At 34.1% G+C, this 24,270-nt stretch overlaps 1 protein-coding gene across 3 annotated transcripts in view; it reads right to left on the bottom strand.

Annotated features, from left to right (window-relative positions):
- The window catches only part of EPHA6 (EPH receptor A6), a 954,858-nt gene that overhangs the window by 287,036 nt on the left and 643,552 nt on the right, over positions 1-24,270 (bottom strand). For all 3 annotated transcript variants that reach the window (XM_007986130.3, XM_073009668.1, XM_073009669.1), the window contains one exon: positions 15,835-15,997. In XM_007986130.3, coding sequence (XP_007984321.1) covers positions 15,835-15,997 — 163 coding nt within the window. The remainder of the gene's footprint in view (positions 1-15,834; positions 15,998-24,270) is intronic.

The following is a 24,270-nucleotide window of genomic DNA, read 5'->3' as shown; positions in this document are numbered from 1 at the left end:
GAACAACACCTGCTTTGAAAAATTTCCAGGCCAGAATCATCTTTTTTCACAGTATCCTGTGGCGTGGGACTCTGAACTCTCAATGTAGAATATATCTAATGGTGGGGGCAGATTCAAATCTGCTTCCTAAGGACAATCTTTGCTTTGCCTGCAGCCTGTGTTAGTGTAAACGGGGAGAGGTTTTATTTTTACTTTTGCAAAACTACTGGTTGGGCTTCTCAACATTTATAGTGGAAAGATTTCTCTATTGCTTCACCATATTTTTGTACCATTTGTATCATCTATTGATATGAAAGCAGAAAATTCACATTCTAAGCACTCATTAAAGACCAACCTAGGCCGGTCGCGGTGGCTCACGTCTGTAATCCCAGCACTTTGGGAGACTGAGGAGGGCGGATCATGAGGTCAGGAGATCCAGACCATCCTGGCTAACATGGTGAAACCCTGTCTCTACTAAAAATACAAAAAACTAGCCGGGCGTGGTGGCGGGTGCCTGTAGTCCCAGCTACTTGGGAGGCTGAGGCAGAAGAATGGCGTGAACCCGGGAGGCGGAGCTTGCAGTGAGCCGAGATTGCGCCACTGCACTCCAGCCTGGGCGACAGAGCGAGACTCCGTCTCGAAAACAAAACAAAACAAAACAAACAAACAAACAAACAAACAAAAAACAAAAAACAAAACAAAAACCAACCTCACATTCTTAGTAAACATCCTCTGAGGTATCTGTTCAGCCCTGTCTCTGAAAACTCCCTCCACCCACAGGGCAGGAGTTTGGAAGATTGTTCTCCCTGTCTCTGGCACCCAGTCATACATACTATTGGATTACTCACAGAGAACTGACCCAGACTGGACCAACCACATTCCCTCTTGCAGGAATTTGGAATTAGGATTCACAATTAGTTTGGCAATTTTCATGCAAGTTGACACTAAGGGAAATGTGATTTATAAGCCATAGACATGTTTTCCTAAATGAACACAGACACAGATAGAGCACAAAACAGAGATAAGTGGCTGTGCGCATCAGGAATGAAAGCTGTCTTTCTTTTTGAGAATTTTCCAGTTTCTTGTTTCAATCTTTTTTGAAGCCTAGTCTGGGACATTTCTTCATTCCTCTTTCCGTAAGCGAGCTCATGGTTTATGTGATATCTGCAATCAAAGCGTCCTATTAGATTATTACAATTTTAAGTTCCTAACAGGCAAAATTTTTAGAAAATAAATTTAAAAGGTAACTCCTTTCATTTACTTCCTAGGTAGAGTTTATCTTTTAAAGTCTGTGTACATGGAATGAATTAAGTAACCTTCCTTTCTCCCATCATGGAAAAATCATGTTCAGTCAGTGAAACTTTACCGTGGCTCTATCAAAGGTTGTAGTCAGAAAATGTCATGTAAAAACGAACAAAAAACTTTTGCATTTGTTGAAAAAGCTGCTTGAGGCCATTTTCCTCAACAGCCTCTATAAATCTTTCTCAGATCGTTTGTGCTTCATGAGTGTGTAACTTTTCTATTCTCTATGCACATACATGTGCATCTCTAGTAATTATCAGAGTGACACTTTGTTCCCTCTTGTGTATATGGACCTAATTTTCTATTTTAGTTCTAATTTATTAAACATTTAGTTCTAATTTATTAAGCATTTAAACTGCCCCAAATGCTCTTAGGAAGAAGAGAAATGCAGATTTAAAAAATCACTATTTCTCTGTTTAGTCCTCTGAGAAAGCATCCTTATAAAAATTAAGACCACTTTAGATATGTTATTTTATATATGGGGAAAGTCATACTACTTACTGCTCAAAACGTTTATTTTTTTCTGTTTAAAACATGAAATTTGAACTATTCTTATATTTCTCTTATCTCTATTGAGTGACATTAATAACAAATTTTATATATATTTGAGACATATATATATGTATATGTGTACATATATGTGTGTGTGTGTATGTGTGTGTGTGTGTGTATATATATATGAGACTATTCTGTTAAACAATAAGTAGTTGTCAAAGATTCCCAAGGATTCAAAGGCATTCTGAGCTGCAGCACAGAATGTGACAAAAAAGGAGGCACATGCCAAAGGTAATTAGAAAGCCCCAAGTCTTTTTGGTGTGTTCTTACTTGGTGCTCTGTTTGTCTGTCAGATAACTTGGGATAACTTAGAAAATAATGGAGTAGCCTTTTTTCAGTTATTATGCTCAGTAAAAAAAAAAAGTGATTTTATTCAAGTTCAAATATTCTCAAAACTGTGTCTATTCAATAATTTGTAAAGTAAAATCCTTCCTCAAGCAAGATATTTTGTGTTTATATTCAAGAAGTGATAACATACAATACCTATTCTGAGCCAAAAATATCATTTTCAATATATAGCTAAGCTTGATTTTGGGTAAGCTGCTTATTTCTGTGCAAGGAAATTCATGAGGTGGCTACTATTTTAATTGTAAAAACTTATAGTGGAGTATGTGGCTATGGTACATAAGTCTTCTCATTTCCACTTGAAAACAGAGGAGGATTCCACACAGGCTGCCCTACAAAAGGTCTTTTGCCAGAATTACATTCTTCTTCTTTTTTATTATTTCCTTTTTTCTTTATATAGGTGAGTAGCAGCTGATTCACAGCACAGGATGGTGCAAAAAATCATACTGAACTCAGTGGAGTTTCCCTCAGAAGAAGGGTAGTAATGATCATATTAAAAAACACCTTTGAGAGCTTTTATGTGTTCTCCATAGTTCTAAACATGTATGTTAACTTATTTAGTCTTCAAAATAATCATGTGAAATGGTAGTATTATTACCTCCATTTAATAGATGGAGAAACTGAGGCACAAAAAGGCTAATTAACTTGCACATGGTCACATAGTTAGAAAGGACAGAACCAGAATTTACTCACAGATAGTTCAAATCCTGAGTTCGAGCTTCTAACCACTGTCCTTTGTCTGTTTGCACTGAGACATTTGATGTGTTAAGTATTGAAAAGAAAAGCAGGCCAACTTCTAAGCAATTTGATTACCATAGAAACAGTAGAGACAATGGTTCTGGATCTACAAGGTGATATTGCTGGAACGGGCCTGATGGAGGCCCCCTGACTTGCCTACTGTGCTCACTGAGATTTGGTATCTCAGAAGTCAAAACGTAGAGTTTCTTTGGCTGAGTCAAATTGTCCGGTGCTTAAGCCCTGGGAGGTCAACATACCTTGGGGAATTCCGCTCCTCCCTTTATGTCACCTACGTAAATTAAACAAAAACTAACACCAAAACTAGCCAATTATCTTAATAGTAAATTCATGGGTATAAAAAATAAAATATCAGGGGAATAAGAAAATGATTTGATTGCTTTTATAGAGTATCTATATGCAAGAAGGTAAAGAACATTTTCAATACTATTTTGAAACTGTTAGAATGGAATTTAAGATTGAAAACTAGTGACAATAATATCAGTATTAATAATCTGTATTGATCTCTAACCACATGATAGCTGGATACTCTTCTGTTGTTAAGTACTTTACAAGCACCGAATCACTGTATACTCACAGGAACCTCAGAAAGTAGGTGGTATCCTTATATCCATTTTCCAGATGTGGAAACTGAGGCACAGAGTGGTTAACTGACTTATTCAAAGTCCCATATTTGGGATGTGATCAAGTCAAAATTTAAATCCAAGTTTAGGTAAGTACAAAGCTTGAACTTTTACACAAAATTCCTCTTTGCTAATTCTCTCTTGCTGTCTATTTACCTGCGAAATACCTGTCAAATTGAATTGCATGAATCAGTTGCTAACATAAAAATTTTCTTTCTTATTTCTGCTTGTATAAGTTCTTCCTTTTCTTCAAGGCCAAAGTAAGGCCATCCTCCCTGAAGTTTTTGCCAGTTGTCTAGTTTGGAGTAACAGTTAGGATTATGGTGATAGTTAACTTTGAATGATCATGTGTTACTTGTGTCAGATACTGCAGTGAGTACTTTTCTCACATTAGGAGGCAGATACTCCCTATCCTCCTTCTCAGCTTTACTCTTCACCAGAATATCTCTTACTCTCCGTCTTAGATGGGGTTTACTGGGACACAGATTCTTCAATGGAGCTTGGCTTGCAGCATGTTTTCTGGGGAGTGACCTCAGCATGGACATGTGGGAGTGCAGGAAGCCCATGGAAAGATGCAGCTGTTGACTTGACACATGGTAGCTGCAAAGACCTCAGCGGACCCCAAGGAGTGCTGGAGCTGGGATGGTTTTCTGGGTTGTCTTGAACTGACACAATGGGCATGGGTCTTTGTACATCACATTGAGGAGTCTTGGATTCTGACTGTCCCCAGGAAGAGGGCATGACCCTCGGGCATCCAGCTTCTTTTGGCCAGGGGCAATCTCTGCAGCTATGAGCCTTCAACTATGAGCTTTCAGCAGGCAGAACTACCACTAGTTGGGTCCTGAAGGGGAAATCTAGGCCACACACCACACCTCTAAATATAAAATGTTTTGCTTATTGTTTGTTTATTGTCTTTCTCATCTCTCTAGAATATAAGCTCCAGGACAGCAGGGATTTTTGTCTATTTCTGCTATAGGCTGAGTATGTACAGAATGGGTTCTCAAGAATAGTTTTGAATGAATGACTCTACATACAAATGAATAAATTTCTAGTTTTCCCACAAGAAAACCAAAACATCAACAACTACATTGCCTTCCTTAGGTCCCAATACCTGGAGAGTTTTGCATTTTAAGAGCAAAGGAAGATAGTATAGCATGTTTGCTTTACTTCATTTACGGGTCTAAGGAGGAGAATCCTCATGAGCCAAGAAACCAAGTCCTATGATGCCTAATTGGATGTATCATTTTTTCTTTCACCAATTAGAATGTACAACTATGCAACTGAGCCTGAGACAAGTGCTTTTGCATGGCATGTTAGTTTTGGTGCCTAACTTCCCTCTGCTAATATATCACCATTATCCCTAGGCTATCTAGATTCACTAAGTTTCCCAGATAACTTAATGTCTAGATTTTCTTGGAAGGGTTGACTTGGGATGGCTTAGCTCCAGTTTTCTCAAAAGGTTCTGGTGAGCAGGTCATAATTTACTGTGCTTTCAGAAAGTCCACAGACCAAATCTGAACTGTCAGGGAGACATACGCAGGCTTACCTGCTGGCAGAGAGCGAGCACGTATTAGAATTTAAATTGATGATTCCCAAGGTTCTAGCACCTTCAGTAGGTGAATTTTTCAAGGCTAAAATAATCTAGGGAATTTGGAAGTTATGAGAGCTATAGGAGTGTCAATGAAAAAAGATATTTGGAAGGTTTTATTTTTAGTGTGGTAAAATGAAGGTGAGGAAATAATTAGATGTGTTCTCAATGGTTTCAGGGACGTCAGTTATGGGAAGCTTACTGTGACTGGCTTGCCTGTCTCCAAAACTACATACAGCTGGAAGAAAAATAAAAACCTAGGAAATTTGAGCCTCAGAAGCAAGGTAAGGATGGCATTGCACGGTCCTCACTAGCCACACGTCTTGTGTTTCTTGTACTGAGATCATCATCCCCACCATTCCTTGCTGGTGATCTTGTGCTATTTGAGGATGACACTGGTTCTCCAATCAGAGCTTGCAGCCAAATAACCCGGAAGGCTTATCAGCACAGAATGCTGGGCCCCACCCCCAGAGTTTCTGACTTAATGGGTCTAGTTGGAGGTCTGAAAAATGTGCATTTCTGGTGTGTTCCCAGGTGTTGCTGATGCCTTTGGCGCAGGGCTCACATTTTGAAAAGCACAGTTCGAGCTATACTGACATTCTTCCAATTACTAGAAAGCTCCATGCTCTCTTTGATCTCTACACCTGCACACATACTGGTCTGTCTAAAGAGAACAAAAGCTCCCCCGTTCTCTCATCTGGTCCCTCCACCCTCACTGCACCCCTACTTTCATGGCCAAGTTTGACTTAATCTTCAAGTTTCCTTTAAGACATTACCTTGTGGCAGCTTTCCTTGACACATTTGTTTGCATTGTTCTCCTTGTGCTCCCTTATACAACACATATTACTCTCTACTGGAATGCTGTTTAATATTCTGGGCTTCTCACTAGCTGTTGTGAAAGCAGGGAATTGGTTTATTCTTTTTGTTTCTGAATCCCCAGTGCCTATATCTATATCTGGCCCATTTATTAATATGTTTTGATTGAGTAAATGGGTGAATGAACAAGTTGAACAATTAAACATTCTTCTGCTTACTTTAGCTTTTACTGCTTCCACTCAAGTGCCCTTCTCTCCTCCCTCATATTAAATTTAACGCAAACTATATCAAATTTTAAAACAAATTCTTTTTACTTCCAAGGGTAACAACTTATGTAACAATATTTAAAATAATGATAATTTCATTCCTTTATCTCAAAATGGGAATAGGAAGTGTATACGAATGCAGAATATATGTATTATGTATATGAATGTATGTATGTACATATATATACACACACGTGTGCTAAATTCAGTAATATTGCCATGTTTATTGTTGATGGAATTGCCAAAATTATTTGTTGACAAAATTATTTAGTCTGCTCACTGATTATGCATCCAGCCAATATAAGATAACTAATTTAAAAAAACTGTAGTGCAAGAGAATTTTTAAATGAATGCTGTTTTCCAGAAGCATAAGAGAACATGAAAATCAGTTAGATGTGAATCAGCTATTTTATATCTAGCAGTAAGATTGCCATATTCTGCTCCTTTGCCTATCTTTATAGTATAGTAATGTGCTCACACATGTCATGCTTGGGTTTGTGCATACACAGCTAAATCTTTTAAAGTACTCCTGCAATTTTGCCAAGAATTCTTGTTACTCAATTTAAATTTCAAGAGAACTACTGTTTCCCTTGAAAAAGTAAAGTGTAATATGAATACTTATGCTGCTTCTTAATTCTTCATACAGGCCTTTGTAGAACTGGCTGGGTTTATTTTATAAACATTTGTCCATTCAGTATTGTGACTTGATGGTGAAATAAAGCACAAACAGCTGTTTTGCATTGGGCTAATACAAATTTAGAAGACATTACATTAGATAATTTAAAATGTTTTTTATTGAAGAGTGGCACCAGGCAAATTATATTTTTTCCAACTATGCTTTTATGTTTTGACATAAACATATAATATTTAATATTCATATATTTTATTTGAATTACTTTTAACCTGACTTGGACATTTTTACAACTCTTTCAATTCTCAGATTTTTTTTCAGCTCTGAAAAATAATGGATTATCATGTGGATAGAATTTGACCAGGACATACAATTACAACAGGAACCAAAACCCTGTGCTATGTCATCCTTCCAGCCTGTAACTTCCCAAAGGACAGCTTCGTCTCAGCATCATGTGTTTCTACCCTTTCCCTGTAAGAACCATATTTTATATATCATCACTATGACACTCTACAACCAGCTAGAGCTCCCCTAATGCTTTCAAACACCATTCTATCAATACTTACTGAACAACACAATATTCCTATTCCCTACTTGAGCTTAGTGTATGACCATGCAACAGATGAGGGTGAGTGGTCAACCACAATGAAGAATCATACCAGCAGTTCTGGATAGACCTCCATATTGCTGTTAATATAATGAGAAATTAGGTTTTCTTTACTTTGCCCTTGATGTTTTTCTGACAACTAAAATACGACTTTTGAAAAGCCACATCAAAATATAAGTCAATAAAGCTGATTTGTGTAGTCTGAAGAATGGCTCTAACTCTTTAAGTGTTACATAGAGAATATATTTTTCACTAAATTTGGGCAATTTGAAATACCTAAGGACCATTTTTGCTCTCTTTAAGAATTCAAGGTTGTAAAGTCAAATAGCTTGAAAGAAAAATTCAAGCAATTTATATGATGGCTGATAGAAAAAAAAAATCCATCTCATATCAAGTCAAATTAAAATCAGACTTTGGGAATGACATAAATCAGGAACTCTCTTATCTCTAGTGTGGTTTAGTGATAAGCTTCCTGAAGTCAGAGACCATATATTATCTCCTTCGTTTCCTTAGCATTCAGCAGACTGCTTGTTATTAATATATGTACAAAATAAACAAAAATAAAATATGAAAAATATATAGGTAGAATAATAAAATACATGTAATGTGTTTGAAGCAACATTGAGTATTTATAAATACTGAGTATTGTGTATTTATTGGATAATATTAATTCATATACAATTAATTGAATGCCTTCTATTTGCCAGGTGCATGCAAAGCAATATAAGAGGTATAAAAATAAGAAAGAAATGGGGAAATATTAGTCAAAGAGTACAAGTCTTCAGTTATGAGTAAGTTCTAAGAATCTAAGGTACACCATGGTGACTATAGTTAATAATACTGTATTGACTACCTGAAATGTGCTAAGAGAACAAATTCACACAGCATACACAAAGGAGAATCTTTTTAAAAAGAAAACTAAAGAAATGTTCCCTGATCTTGTAAAAACTTCCAGTCAAGGGTTGATGGTTTATATACCAAAGAAATAATATTTTACATACATTGCTATGTGTTACTGCCTTAAAAATAAGCTACTTTCTGTATTAAGAAATACATCTACTGTTATTTGTTACTTTTGTTTTAAATATGAGCCACACTGTAACACTGCCCTTTGATATGCACATTTTACAACATCTAAGTACCTGTTAATGGTTAATGATTTTCTTTCCAGCTCATTTAGCAAAGTTATGATCTTTAATATTTTTCATATTAAGGCCTTCAATCTGTCTTATGGTACATAAGCCTGGTTCCTATAATTTAAAATCCTTATTTGATCTAGGCATAATTGAAATAAAATATCTTTTTTTTAATTTTTGTCAATTCAGTCTCTCTTAAAGGGAGACTTCCACTTTCTGTGCAAACAGTTACTCTTCATCAAGACCCTGCATATTTAAGTAAATCATACTAGCTGCTTTATTTTGCCTCTTTGGAGTGTTATACTTGGTCTACCATGTGTACATTAATCCAGAAATACGCATTAAAACACTGCACAGCACTGTGAACTTGATGCATTGAGATTTATAAATAGTCTTCTGAAAATCTGCTTATATTCAAAGACACATTATGCTAAGGCAAAATATAAGTAATTAAGAGAGGGCGATGAATTGGAGGTAATAATAATAAATAATAATGTAGAAAATTGTAAGTAATGACTAGGTGAATAAGAAAAGTGAAAGTACTGAATGGGCAGAAAGAGAACTCAATTTTGGTTCTAAGCATTAGTATGAAAAGGGCCTAATGCCATAATAACCCCATTCCAATGCTTACTACCTGTGGGTACTGTTAAGTTACTGTACTTCATTATGCTTTACTTTCTTATCTGTAAAATTGGCATAGTAGTATCTTCTGCAAAGGCTATAGTGTTTTGGTAACCAGAAAAGATTTTTTAAAAGTGCTTGGAACATAATTAGAAGTCACAAATATGTTGTTATGAAATCTCAATGTTTGAACTTACATTAAACTTGTATCACAACCTTCTAAACAAAGCAGGGATTTCTTTTATCACATGCTAAACAGGTTCCCAATTAGCTTCAGCACAAATTCTTATTATGAGGGGCCTTCGTTTCCTTATAGGACAGGCCACTTTATATTCAGACACCCTAACTGCTAGAAAATTCCTCTTTTCCACTGATGTTTGCATTTAGATGGCTATGGCTGCCAATGTTGAAAGTGTGCTATTGATTGGAGATTACTTTAAAGTCTTATATACTGGAATTTGTCCTCCTCTGGGTAGACTCATAAATATGAAATCTGCCTCCTGCTTGATTAATTAACTTTTTTATTACTCCACCAGGGTCAGCTGGTCCTCTTTCTGCTTCATGCGCTACCATTAATAATCATTCCAAAATTTCTGGCTGGTGTTAATAATGATGTAGCTAATTTCATCCTAAGTAATTGAAACAGTACAGACTGTGCTTCAACAGACCAGATCAAACATAATGGAGGTTTTTCAAAAAGAGTTTAAGGAAGAAAACGTGTTAACAACAAAATCGTCATTTTACCCTACCTAAAATGCCCCCCAAATTTAGAATTAACAATTAATTTGTACTTAGACTTGCATATATTTTTTCATGACTCAAGCCAGTTATAGCTTGTTACTCAAAATAAAGCAAGCAATATTGCTTATCTATGGGAAATAAAATTATCCAATTCTTTCTTTTTGAACTGGTAGGCAACATACTGTTCTTTAGTATTTTAATACTAATATTTAATATTTTAGTATTTTTCTTTTTGACCTGGCAGGCAACATACTATTCTTTAGTATTTTTGTAAATCATATTTTATTTATTTATTTGATTACATGTGTATTGGAACCTGTGTATAAGACATTTTGAGACACACAGATATACACACTATAGTTCTTTATCTCAATGAGTTTACAATTTAGGAAAGAATTACGCCTTTGAACAACAAAATATTTAGAAATTCCAAGGAAGGAGTGATGATTTCTTGCTGGCAAGAACACTTTAGGAAGGTAGCATGTAAGCTACAGTGACTATTTGTAATGTGATCATTTTCTGAATACTCCAGTTGGAAGTCATAGAAGAATCTTAGATGTGATGAAGATACAGATTATTTTGTTCATGAAGCATCCAAATAATCTAATTTTTCCAGAGAATATGTTAACTTGGGAAAATCGATAGAAATGATGTCAATTTGGATTACATTTGGAGGGGGACCTGATATCTTGCTGAGAAATTAACATTCTATTCAATACAACATATGCAACGATTTAGAATTTTGAAGTGTGCAAATGGAATTTAGAAAAATTAATCAAATAGGGACATAAAAACGGATTAGGGAGGAAGAAACTGAAACGTAATGTTGCATCTTATTTTTTAGGATCATTTCCTACCTACGAATTGCTAAAACAAGTCAAATTTCTTATATCTCAATCATACTAAAACAGCTAAATCTTACGTATATTTTCAAAATAATTAAGTGGTTACATTTATTCATTTGTATCTACATACATACCACTTGTTGAAAAATATATAAGGCATGACATAAGATTTTATTTTGAAATACCCACTATAATGTAATTATTTTATAGTTTGGTTTGTTCATGTTGATTATAATGATTTTTATATGATTATGTGCTATAAATTTAGTCCATCATTATTACTTTTGGTAAATAATACATTTTAAAATGTTGACAGATATGCCTTTTCTGCTACAAAACTCATTTACGCAGCCTACAGGTGAAAACTTAAATTTACATGTTGTTAAAATGTAAGCTATAATTAATCTTTTCAGGAAAAAGGAATGCATTGCTTATATGTTGGCAATGTATCAATTCTTGTGGGTCATTTAGATAATTATTAAGGCAATGGAAGAGGTAAATTACCAATTACTACATATAAAATTCCAATTTTCTTTCAAACACTGGCTTTAAGCTATGGATTCTGTTCCCTTTTGATAGCTCATAAGTTATTTTTTTAGTATTTAAGCAGAAGGTTCAAGCTGGCTACAATCTAGCAGAATACATTTTATTTTGGTTTTAAAACTGCACATGCAAAATTACTTACTGCTACTATAAAATGGAATTTAATGTTATACAAATCTTGCTAGTGTTTTAAATAAAAATAAAAGTTTGATTTCCTTATCTTTATTACTTTTTAAAATGTATAATTTAACAGGATTATTGTTAAAATGTATCAAACATGTTTTTTTTTCAAGCAATTTATAAGTTATGACTAATATTACTGGTGATGTCAACAATTTTTTATTTTGATTCTCATTTTTTTCAGCAGTGAAAGGTCCAGAAAATAAGCTCAGAAATAATAAGAAATTTGAGGTAGTTAAAATTTGCTATTACAGCTGTATAAGCCAAATAAGACTGTACTTGACCAGTGTGTGTGTGTGGATATGTGTTACGGTTAATGCTTTGGGGTATAATATAGATTTTATTTTAATATTGAGAAAATTCTTACTAGCTTCTAACACCTAATTTCCATTTATCTTCCAAGAAAATCCACATGAAGTATTTTTATATTCTTACTTTCTTACTACTGATTCTGTAATTTTATTGTGGTTTTGATAAATCTATTCTAAAAAAGTAGGGGCAATCAAGTACAGTACCTAATAATAAGGCCAGTACACAGTAGGCACTCAATAAATGCTGTTAGTGGACATAATATTAACTGTACACTTAGCCCAGCAAGAAATCAGTGGATCCATAAAATGCAAGCATTGAAATACCAGGAAATAATTTTCTGACTATATATCAGTCAATTTGATCTATCAATCAATCAGTCTATATTTCTACCTCCGTATACATATATGCAATAAGGAATGTTTTATAGATTTAGGTAGATGGGAAACCAATAGCTCTAGTTCAAGTAGACTCATTTTATGATGCTAACAGTGATAATTGGTAATCTTAGCATTTGTCAGCCAGTTAGAGAATCTCCACTAGCATATTTTGAGACTGAAAAAGAACCAAGCAGTAGTCTCTAAGTGCAAGAGGGTCGCCATAATTTTTCTTCAGATGCTGCTATGTTTGTAGCACAAGTAGCCTGTTAAGAACATTATGATTTTCAAAAGGAATTATTTCATAATTATATTATTGCCTTGGTCATTAGCAAAGTCATGGTTGGACAAAATAAAATAATATGACTAAAAAGAACTGAATTATAAACTACTTAATTTTGTTTAATTTCAAAAATTTGAACCAGATCACCAAATGAGATCACTCCTTTCCAACCCATACCTCATCTCTATGAATGTATTATAAACTTAATTAAGTGAAATACACAAGAGAGAACTTAATAATAAAGCTGACATTACAATAATTCAGGCACTACTTGAGAAACAAAGGCTATAAAAATTTAAAGAAGAGCCAGGAGGGTATGGAGAGAAAAAGATGGATGCCAACAGTTGGGATTCACATCATCATATCCTTGAATTTATGGGAAACCTATCCATATGCTACTATAGCATTATTCACTGAAATTCTCTCCTGGGTATAAACAGCAGGCTTTGAAAATGCTATTTAAAGCTAACCAGGTTTTTTTTTTTTTTTTTTTAAATGATCCTTTAAATTATTTTCCCTTAGACTGTAAATTGACTTAGGAGCCATTCTATGTTCTCAAACATCAGGTTTAGACAAATCTATTATTTTCAGGTTCTTCTCAGACATTTTATCTTTTCAAGATTTTAACCAAAGTCATTTTCATGGCATTCATGAATCAGTAATTCAGAACACAGTTTTCACCATCTTCTGCTGCCATTGTCAGATAGTTCTAGGGTTCTAATCTTGTAACTCCACTCACTAGGTATCAGATTCTGGTAAAGCTACATAAGTTTTTAAAATGAGGCATAATCTTGTCAGAATTAAATGAGGTAATATGTGTAAATTGCTCAGCATAGAGTCTTGCATGTATTATTAGTCATATTAATCCAGGATTCAAATCCACCAATGGATCCAGCATATTTTCTGGATACATGCAAATGCCCTTAATATGGCTAAAAAGTGCTCTTGGTTTGACCTGTGTAACTCTCCACCTTCATCTATCACCATTTTGCCATTCGTATCTCCTCACCACAGCCACACCAAATTATTTACTCTTTCAATATTTTATGTTGTTAGAGGCCTTTAGGTTTTTTCTGTTCCATGACTATTCTTTCAAGAAAGAGTCCCAGCCTCTCACCCTCCAGAAGCCTTTCACCACTCACGTGTGCTGAACTAGTCATCTTCATTATGCTGTCACCATACCCTTTGTATATTTTTATGATAGTACTTGTCACTAATCTTGTATTTTTTATTTAAATTTTTTATTTTCCTCCCAGAAATATAGACTGAAACGCTATTAGCTCTTATTATTATTTTTTTATCCCCAGAGCCTCATACGAGTATGACACATATTAAATATTCTATACATGTTGGTTGAATAAGAGAATTGTACTGAGTCACTTGTGAGTATGAGACCTTTCTTTTTATCACAGAACGTCTGAAGAAATTTTCCTAAAAGTACAGTGAGTTGAAATCTAAAGTTAAAACCAAATCAAACTGTTAATATTTAAATCAGAATTTTTGTTAGTATTACACTAGATGACCTTCTCTAAAAGTCCCAAAAGAACACAAATGACTTATTTAGATTTAGCTCTATGAGTTTATCTGAGAGTGCATTTCTAACTTAAAAATGCAACACTCAACAATGTCACACTTTAAAAGTCAGGTGAGGTTTTTTAATCTGTGAAATACAACAAGAGAAGTGCAAAGGCTATCAACTTTTCCAGGCTGTGAAAAGAAACACAACCTAGAAAAGACAATGATTCGACTATCTTGGACCAAACTTTCCTTGGACTATATCCTTAGCTTTATACCTAGGCTAAGGTTTGACAAGTGGGCAGGGGGAAAAAAAAAAAAAAAACACACAGTGAAAAAGACATAACAGGGACAAATCTTTTGATATTTTTATACAGATTTCATTGTGGATCTATGTTTTGTGATCATCACACTCTACTCCCAATAATTTTCTCTCTAGTTTAAAAAGTCAATAGTCTCCAGCAGAAATTTAAATGACTAATACTGATACAAACACTCAGGTCACAAGTATTCTTTTTATTAATTAGGTTACTCATTCTCCCTAAGCTGGGGTCCTTCTTACTTAAATATATCAGCACTTTTTCCCTTTGTAGTTAGATATAATTGTAATGAAGAAGTTCTTATGTGTGAATACTATTCATCAACATCAAACAGCAAAAATATTCCTTCTGTCACAGATCTGAAACCCAAGTAGCTTCTTTTTGAGGGAGTAATAAACTGAGAAACTATGGCCTATTTCATGGTCTTACAAAAGACACTTCATAAAAATACAAATGATAAGATGTAGTAGGATGGTGGAGTAGCTAACAGCATAGGCCTTTGAATAAAACACGCTTCCACTTCCAATTTTAGCTTAGCTTCGTACCAGTTGCTTCAATTTGGGCAAATTGTTCAACTCCTTTATAGGTAAAATTACAAAAATAATACTTGTCTCACTGGATGTTGAAAGGTTTGAATGAACAACTCCATGTAAAATATTTCATGTCATTTTAGGCATTTCTAGGGGCTCAATAAATGCTAGCTATTATTATTGTTATCTATAAGGAATTACTATAATAAATTTACTTTTATGGAATTATTGTATTAATACAGTATTTTAACAATGATGGAAACAGATTTTTCTTATATATTTGGACACTTTTTCATAAAGATGTCTGGCAAAAGCAATTCCTACTATTCTCACAAAAAGAGCAGTAAGATGGATTTCTGAAGGCTAAAAAGAGTTCATTGGTAAAGCTGGGTTTAGAATGAATAAAAGACCTCAAAGCTGGTGTTACATGACATTGGAACATCTCACTCCCTTCACCTCCCATTTTGGTTTTCAGCATGTTGAGGCTCCAGAATTAATGTGGGTTTCTGATGAAGCCCATATATCCATACTTAAACTTATAATGTACACGTCAGTGGTGTTTATCTCCTGACCACTGTTTTTATTGACCTGAGATAAAAGGCCAAAGCTGCACAATTCTGAATTGCTAAAATCATTTGTTCATGGCTTTATTCTCTTCCAAGTTTTCATTAGGATCATATCATGATGCCAGGACTGGTGAACTATTAGGCATCCATAGAGACTCTGTGTAATAGCATAAACGGCCACATTTTGGCCATATTACTATGGTGGTAGAGAAAGGCATTTCACGAAAGCATTTAATGATAACACAAAGTATTAACTGAAATGACTGTGTAAGTATTTACATGAACAAACTCTCATTTAAATGAACTATCAAAAACATGGGACACCTGATTTTTAAATATCAGCTCAAATTGGAATGATACTAAATTCATATCTTACTGTATATCCTTGCGTGAAACTTACTTTCATCTCCGGTTTCAAATTCAAATTTCTGACTGTAGCCACTGTATCCTGTTGCAGTTCTCACTCGGATGTGAAATACATACTTGGTGGCTGGCTTCAGACCTGTGATGATGACACTGGGGGCCTTGGACCTTGTGGAAGAGTAGGTCAGCTGCTCATGTTCCTGGGGGACAGAAAAAAAGGAGAAAGGAAATGAAACAGAGTTATTCTACCTTTTCCTAGAAACATTCCAAAGTTTAATTGAGGAATTATGCTCTGAATACTCAAAGTATTGATTACAAAGTAGTGTCAGCATGGTTTTCCATAATTTGGCATTTAGTTGTTTATCACAACGATGCATATGATATGGTCCTATTTGGAAATTTATTAAGAAACATGATTAGTCTTATATACACTGAACTTGTATTTTTGGTGATTTAGATTCCTGACCCAACTCTAAGAAATGGTGGTGGTGTGAGAATATGTTTACATAGAATGGCAGCTGCATCTTGAGCAAAACGGGCACATCAGATCAGACCACACCAGCAGAGTGCAAGGAGCAAAGGTGGGAGAATTCAAGTACCAGCTACTCACTTCTACCCGCAGGTAGTGCCAAAATGCCGGCGCTATCCGTGGGTAGACCTGTGGGTGAAAGGAGAAATAAATTAATTGCTTTTTAAAGTTTGAAATCTTTCATCCTGAAGTCAATTACTTTGTGCTGTACTTCAGTGTTTCCCCAGTAGTAAAACCGGAAATTGAGTCAAATTTAGGAAATAAAAAGATGAATTTTTTCCTGTAAAGGAGAATTGACTCCTCCCCTAAGTATTAGAGTTTATTTTTAAACATATACTAGTTACATAGTGATTGTGAAGTAGATTTACAAATAATCTGCCCATGAAAAAGCACTGGAGACACAGAAAGGCAGGAAAGACTTACCACACCTGCAGAATCAGGGGCAGGGCTGGAGGCTTGGTTCTCAGTCTCTTGCATGAATTGCCAAATTATGTCACTTCACTAAATGGAAGTGAACTTGCCAGGGCTTTCTGGATGATCTAGGCAGTCAGGGTTTGTTACATGATCTCTGTTGCCCACTACCTCAGAACAGGACAGTTCATTTTATCTGTCTGTGTAAGAGATTGTCCACGATATGCTGGTAGTGGGGACAAATTAAACCTACACTGTTTTTGTATGGTGTTACTTTTCAATAACTTGACAATGATATTTTAATAGGGTATCTGGAAAAAAATGCATTTGTGTAAACAAAAGCCATAGGTCAAGCTAGGTCAACAGGCCCTCAAGTTCATTTCCACCATTCTCATAAGAAACCTAGAGATTTTCAGAGATGAAAAATGACTTTCAAGGTCACTAGTTGAATCATTCATTTGATGTTTAAATTCTGTCTATAATATTCCCATCAAAATTTCATCTAGTGTTTGCCTGAAAACCATTGTTATTTAGGAGAACTTCCCAACTAACAAGACAAGGTATGAAAATGTACACATATGGAGAATGTGTCAAACTTCATGTATTTGCTGGTGACGCTTTAAGATTTGGAACTATGAAAATCATGTCTCTTAAGCTACTTTTCAGAAAAAGGTCTTATCTTAAGGATCATTTTTAAACTTTATGACCTTCCTTGTCAGAACTTTATATGCTATATGGTTATTCTGTGTCTAGCTAAAGAACTGAATTTGCCATTTATACCCCAAATAATAAAACTGCGTATTAAAGTACAAAGAAAAAAATGAGTTAAGAACAGCAACATTTTAAGTAAAAAAAGACAATACCAAAAAACTGCAACTTATATTTATCTCTAGGTGATTTTAAGATTAGAAAGTAAATAAATATTTATCAACCTAGCATAAAATACAAGGAAATAAAGTCTATAAATCATCGGTGGTGACAATGAGCTGCTAGGGGTTAAATGTAGGAGCTTGCTCATATCAAGGCATTTATAATCAGGTGGCTTAAAACATATGTTGTGGAGAAAAAATACTTGTGAACTATTAGAAAAAAAGATATTGTTTCTGGCAGGAATTTCTAGAACATTTGGATTTTTCAATCTTGTATACAAGAGGAGAATATGCTACTTTTCACAGAATTTCTACAATATAAAAGTTATGGTGCATTTTGAGTGCTGTTTCACAATGTGAAATGATGACTGAGATAAGAACTTTAAAGCAATGAAAAAAAGCATTTAGTCTCATCCCAAAAGAGAGAAGATATGCTTCAAAAGTTTACTCTTAGAATGGCCCCAGGATAATTACACATCTTATCCTTGTTGCTTCCCCAAAAGCTAGCTAAATAGTAATTTCCTATTCAGTAAAGTTACAGGGAATAAAGGATACCCTTTGCAGGCAGCTTTTAGCATTTTTGTTGTTACATACAAAAGTGTACCTGCAGCTAAATCCTTGGAATAAAAATCCAACAATAGCAAGTGTACTTAAAGGGTTCTTCAGCCTGAATCACTCACCACTGGTGAGTGCTGCTGCCTTGTCTTATGTCTTGTAGCTTGCTGACATGATGAGGAAGAGGGTCCAGGAAGAAGCAGTCACAAGAATTCTTCACAGTACACAGCAGACCTCTCTCCTCCTGGTGTTTTTAAGCTCTTGGGAAACCAAGTTAGCTTTCATCTATGTTATGCATAGGTAGGACACTATTGTCCCAGAATTTTGGCCAGTTGCCTTTCTGCTGATGCATCAACTCCAATTCAAACGTGCTGTCACCAGGTAGAGACCACACTTTGCCACAGAGTCATTGAGATGTTTTCTTCATCCTGGCAGGCTGAATTTTGAATAGTTTAGATAGGGTATGTTGGCATGCTTTTCTGGAGTTTGTGCCATGATGGCACTGCTAGCTGTATGACACGTAAATCTTCCGCTTAGCTAGGGAACACATCCCATTGTTCATAAAGTTCTATTTCTCATCTTTGCTGAATCTGTAATAAAATTCCTCTTCTCATTCTTAATATTATTTATTTTTATAATTTCTTTTTTTCATGATCAAGCTTTCCAGAGGTTCGAAGACATTTTTGGCTTTTTCCTATTTTTTTAATCTATTACATTTGATATCTGTTCTTACTATAAATTTTCTTTCTTCTTTCTACTTTCTTTTTTGTTAGTTATGTTGTCTTCTAACTTCGTATGTTTCATGCTTAACTCAATATCAGCACATTTTTTCAAATATATAATTTAAGCTTACAAATTTCATGCTAAGTACTGCCATAGTTATACTTCATAAGTTTTCATAAAATGTATTAATTGGTTCTAAGTACTTATTAATATCTAAAAATATGATTAAAAAATTTTTTGTGGCAGATCCAGAACTATTACTCGCACATTTTTGTGGATTAAGACATGGTATCAGGGAGTAAATAAGTGGCATAAAATGAACCTCCAAAGGCATAGTCCCATGGGTTGCAAAGCAACTGAACCGTGAAGAGTGCAGTGGATGCTCATTGGCTGAGAGCACTGGCCATCTTGTGCACTAATGCTTGCTGGCTGAAAGTGAAACAGCTTGTGGCACGACCTCTTCTTGGATGAGCACAGAAAATAGCACCAATTGTGGGAAAAAAATCATCGAGAAGCAACAACATTTAACACATTTTTAGTTGCATCATTTTCTAAAATAAAACATATATACAATTCCTGTTTGATATATCTGTATCCAAATTAAACAAAATAATAGTTCAGAACTAAATAGTGTGAACATAGAGCACTGTCAAACAGGGCAGGCATAGACTGTTCTCTAGAGATACTGACTTTTACTTATGATTCTTTTCCCATGGGAAGACCCTGGCACTTACATTTAGGTACGGATCCTTCCAAGATGCTGAGAATCAAGGCTTTTCTGGGAATCATATTGTCACACTGAACCTTTCATTTACCAGAAATACTGAAGTTAGTTTTACCTCTATAGGTGTCAACTTTTAGAGGTGTCAACTTTTCATGGTAACTGAAAGGGATCCTCTTGCTAGAGTCTGGAACCTGCTAGCATTCAGTGTGAAAATTATAACTTAGTGAAAAGAAATAGGCTCAGGTGTTCAGACCCTATGGTATATCTTTCTACAGTCAGAGATAACAGGACTTGTATCAATAGAAGACCGCATGGAGAGAATTCTAGGTTAGAGTTCTCCTGTCTTGGATGTTATCTTGATTCTGCTTCTATTACGTACCCTGTCAAATTACCTTTTAGATTTTGACATACTCCTCTAGAAGACTCATTCATTCTACAGGAACTCATTGAATCTCATATGTATAAGGTTCTAGAGCAGTTTGTTAGGTGTAGCTTACGTAATCACCAAAGTTCTACCTAGCATTTCAATTCGATATTTTTTTAATGTCAGAAATGCAGGTGTTTTCCCTTCTGCTGTGAATCATCGTCACCACTCCTCATCTCCCTCTCTTGGGTTTACCATTTCCGTTTATGGGAATAGATTCAATAGACCAGCACAGTGGTCATCTTTTAGCTGGTTTGTTTTCTCCTAAAGTCTTTGGGCCTATTGGGAATTCTTAAAGGTGTCACTTCTTTGTTTTATTTTTAATTTTAAATTAATTGGATTAAATATATGATTAAAATTATATTTTGTTATTCTCTAGACATATATATCTAAAGACATAACAACAATCATAACAACAATGATTTACATAGAGCTTTACAATTTACAAGGTGTTTTCATACACATTTAAAATCGAATCCTCATAATAGTCTTATGAAATAAGAACTGGTAATATTTTTATTTCCATTTACCTATGATCAAATTAGTCCAGAAAGAATAAGCAAACTAGCAAAGCAAGTCACACAACTTGGCTTCCATCTAAGTTTTGCTTTTTCCACTACATCCCATTTAAGCAAATATGTCCAGAGTATATATGTCTATGGATTAGACTGAGCCAAAGTAATTTTATTCCACACTTTATGTTCTCAACCATCTATACACTAGAAGTACCTTTAACACAGCTTATGGACCACATAGTAATGATTTGTTGGCTAATCATTAGACTATGTTTATATGAACAACTAGTTCCTCAATTGGAAAAAAATTCTCAACACCAAACGTTTAAATACACATTTCGAAGGTAAAATTATTTCTATTAAGGTTAACAAATCCATGCATGCTGCCTTTATTTTTATTTTCTATTGATTTTATGTCATAAAGGCAGATATTAAGTAATATAGGAGGCAAATAAATCAGCCAATCTTGCATGGAATATACAGTATTATGGTTCAAGCCTGGGAATAGAATTTATTTAATAAAGTCCAGGAGATTCTTTTAGAAGTTTTGATGTATAAAGGTAACTTCCTGGCTTTAAGTCATACCCATTTGAAAATAATAGGAATAGGTGCAAGTGCTATTAATATGTAATAATAATAATAATAATACTCTGCTATTCAAATCTTTTCTTTTTTGGGGGACGATTTAATTAAGACAGTGGTAAAGCTCTTGTTCTACTGGCTAGAGGACTGAAGCTATAGATGGTTTGAGAAACAAAATAATATAAAAAATAGATATTAATGGTTCTGCTAGAAGTCATCTAAGTCATTTACATCCTTTCTCTCTCTCCATTTCTGTTTGACTTCCTCACCCTGCCTTTCTGTCATACTCACAAATATATACACTCACATTCATCAGACTGTGGAGATGCTTCCAGGATAATCCTCTCAAAATAAACAAAAATAAACAAATTAAAACCACATTTAGAAATGATTTATTATCTGCAGAAGGATATTTTGCCAGGATAAATCAAGAATTGCGGGGCCTAAAAACCTAAAGTTTGAAAGGCTCTCAAAAAATCTTATTGCCTAAACTATGGCATTAGCAAAGCTGAAAGTCTTTTACTTGAATTAAGGGAAGGTATTTCACATGGCTCTGAAAAAAGAAAAGTTTGAATACTACATTTGGTCAGCATTTGACAATTACTTTCCAAAGGAAATAGACACGAACCCAGCGAACTTTATTCTGTTGGTCCTTTTAAAAATGAGTTCTACCTGGGTACACATAGTCATCATATTCTGGCTGAAAGTGTCCTTAATATTTTCATATCTCTACTTTGATGTTGCAATCTTCTGATTACTAATGTGGATTCTCAAGCTCTGTAAGGGAAAACATAAATATATTTGTTCTTGGAAAGGGCAGACTTCTGTTTATTTAGTAAGTGAATATTCTGGTTTGTTCTTCAGTCTATTTTTTTTTTTTTTTTTTTTGAGTTAGAGTCTTGCTCTGTTGCCCAGGCTGGAGTGCAGTGGCATGATCTCCACCTCTGGGGTTCAAGCAATTCTTCCATCTCAGCCTCCCGAGTAGCTGGGACTATAGGCACAAGGCACCACACCTGGCTAATTTTTGTATTTTCAGTAGAAATGGGGTTTCACTGTGTTGGCCGGGCTGGTCTCGAACTCCTTGCCTCAAGTGATCCTCCCGGTTCGGCCTCCCAAAGTGCTAGGATTAGTCATGAGCCACTGTGCTCAGCCCTCTTCAGTCCCTTTTAGCATTTAATTAGAATAAATTTATCCCTGAATAGTTATCAACTCTGAGTGCACTCCAGTTCAAAATTTACAAAATATAGTACCAGAATGAGTTATGTGTGAACCCCTGACCTGAGTTATACCACTTCTGTAAAATAGGAATAATGATAAAAGAGCTTATAATCATAAAAACTCATCCATGTTTATTCTTGTTTCTAAGTTGCCTTGATTCATCTGAAGTTTTAATCTACTCTTTTTTAAAAACTCATTGGAGAAAATTTTATTCTACTCTAGTCAAATCACAAAGTATAGAAAAATATTCTTTGTAAAGCATAACTTAATTATCTTACAAAACTTAAAAATAAGTTTTTAAAATATATGTAGAAAATGTCTCTCTTACAGGTTGAATGAAAGAAATAATCATTTTCTCTCTGCTAGTTGGAAATGTTTACTTAGAAACTCCGAGATAATAAATTAAAAAAAAATTTAGAACTAATCAAGAGAAGTCAGTTACATAGTCCACATAAAATTATCAGTGGTTTTCCTGTATACTAGCAATGACCAGTTACAATTACATTTTAAATATTTTAGTCACTATAGTAACAGAGACCTTATAATACCTAAATATATCAAAAAAACTATATAAGACCTGTATAACTCCATCTATAATATTTTACTGTGGGAACAAAAAAAATTTTTTTTTTTTTTTGTCTTATTGCAATGCATTAGCACAATATTGCAGAGTAATGGTAAAAGCAGAAACATTTTCTTTTCTTTTTTAATTGAACAGCTTCTAATTGTGTTATGGTTAAATATAATTATGTCTGACTTAGCTTTTTGGCAGATGTCTAGTTGAGGACTTTTTCTTCTTACATTGTAGTTTTGTTTGTCTGTATTTTGTTTTTAAAATGTGAAATGAATTCTGGATGTTATAAAACAATTTATCTGTTGCAAAGTGAATTTTGCATTTTTCTCCTCAATAAAGTATATACTTAGGTAGAACTATCTTTGCATTCCTAAGATAAAACTTTCCTGTTAACACTGGTTCATAATATATTAGAATTTTTATTGTAATTTTGAATTCAATATGATAATACTTCAGGCTAAAATTTTTAAACATATACTTACAAGTTATCTCGGCTTACAGTTTTCTTTTTTCAATCTCGCGATATTTGGGTTATACTATATTTAGAGAATGGATTGCGAAACTTTCCACTTGTTAATGTTCTGGAATAACTGACACAACATGGGAATTATCTGTTCTTTGAAAACTTAATTGGAATGGACCATGTTGGTAGTAGACACTTGACTATCATTTAAAATTATTTTATGCTATATTCAGATCTTCTTCTTATTCAGTTTTTCTAATTACCAGAAAATTAGTTGTTTTATATTTATTGATAAAAATTTACATATAGTCTTGTCGTATTAAAAATCTCTTCCATACGTAAATAACATTTCCTTTTATTTTTAGGCAAGCTTGTTTATTTGATCAATCTTTTAAAAACACCAGCTTTTGATTTTCAGATCAAATATTAGTGATTCTATTTCGTTAATTTTTGATTTTACACTTGCTCATTCCTTCTAATTACTTTGTTTTCCTGCATTGGTCATATTTCACAGTTTTAGATATGTGAGGATCTCAATGTCTTTCATTTTAAATAGTTTATAATTTGTCTATTATGCTTTAATATATCATTTAATATAACATTAAAATTTTTAAATAAATAGATTGGAGATGTGGTGGGTTTTTTTTTTTAATTTCTCTGATTTTGTTAATGGTTTGCAAATAATTACTTCTGCTACAGGAAAGTGGTTGAAATTTTTTTTGTCCTGATATAAGATCAATATGTATGGATGCTTTTAAGTGTTTAAAAATAATTAGTAAAATTTCAGAATTTTAGGAGCAATATGCTATATCAATTGAAGAAACCAAACTCTTTAGAAAATTCTTCATTAGAGAGTGTCTGTAATATGTTTTATAATCTTTGAGTA

This window comes from Chlorocebus sabaeus, chromosome 22 (assembly GCF_047675955.1).
Source record: "Chlorocebus sabaeus isolate Y175 chromosome 22, mChlSab1.0.hap1, whole genome shotgun sequence".
Lineage (NCBI taxonomy): Eukaryota > Metazoa > Chordata > Mammalia > Primates > Cercopithecidae > Chlorocebus > Chlorocebus sabaeus.
Note: the sequence above shows the minus strand (reverse complement) of the source record. Positions and strands in the feature narration are given on the sequence as shown.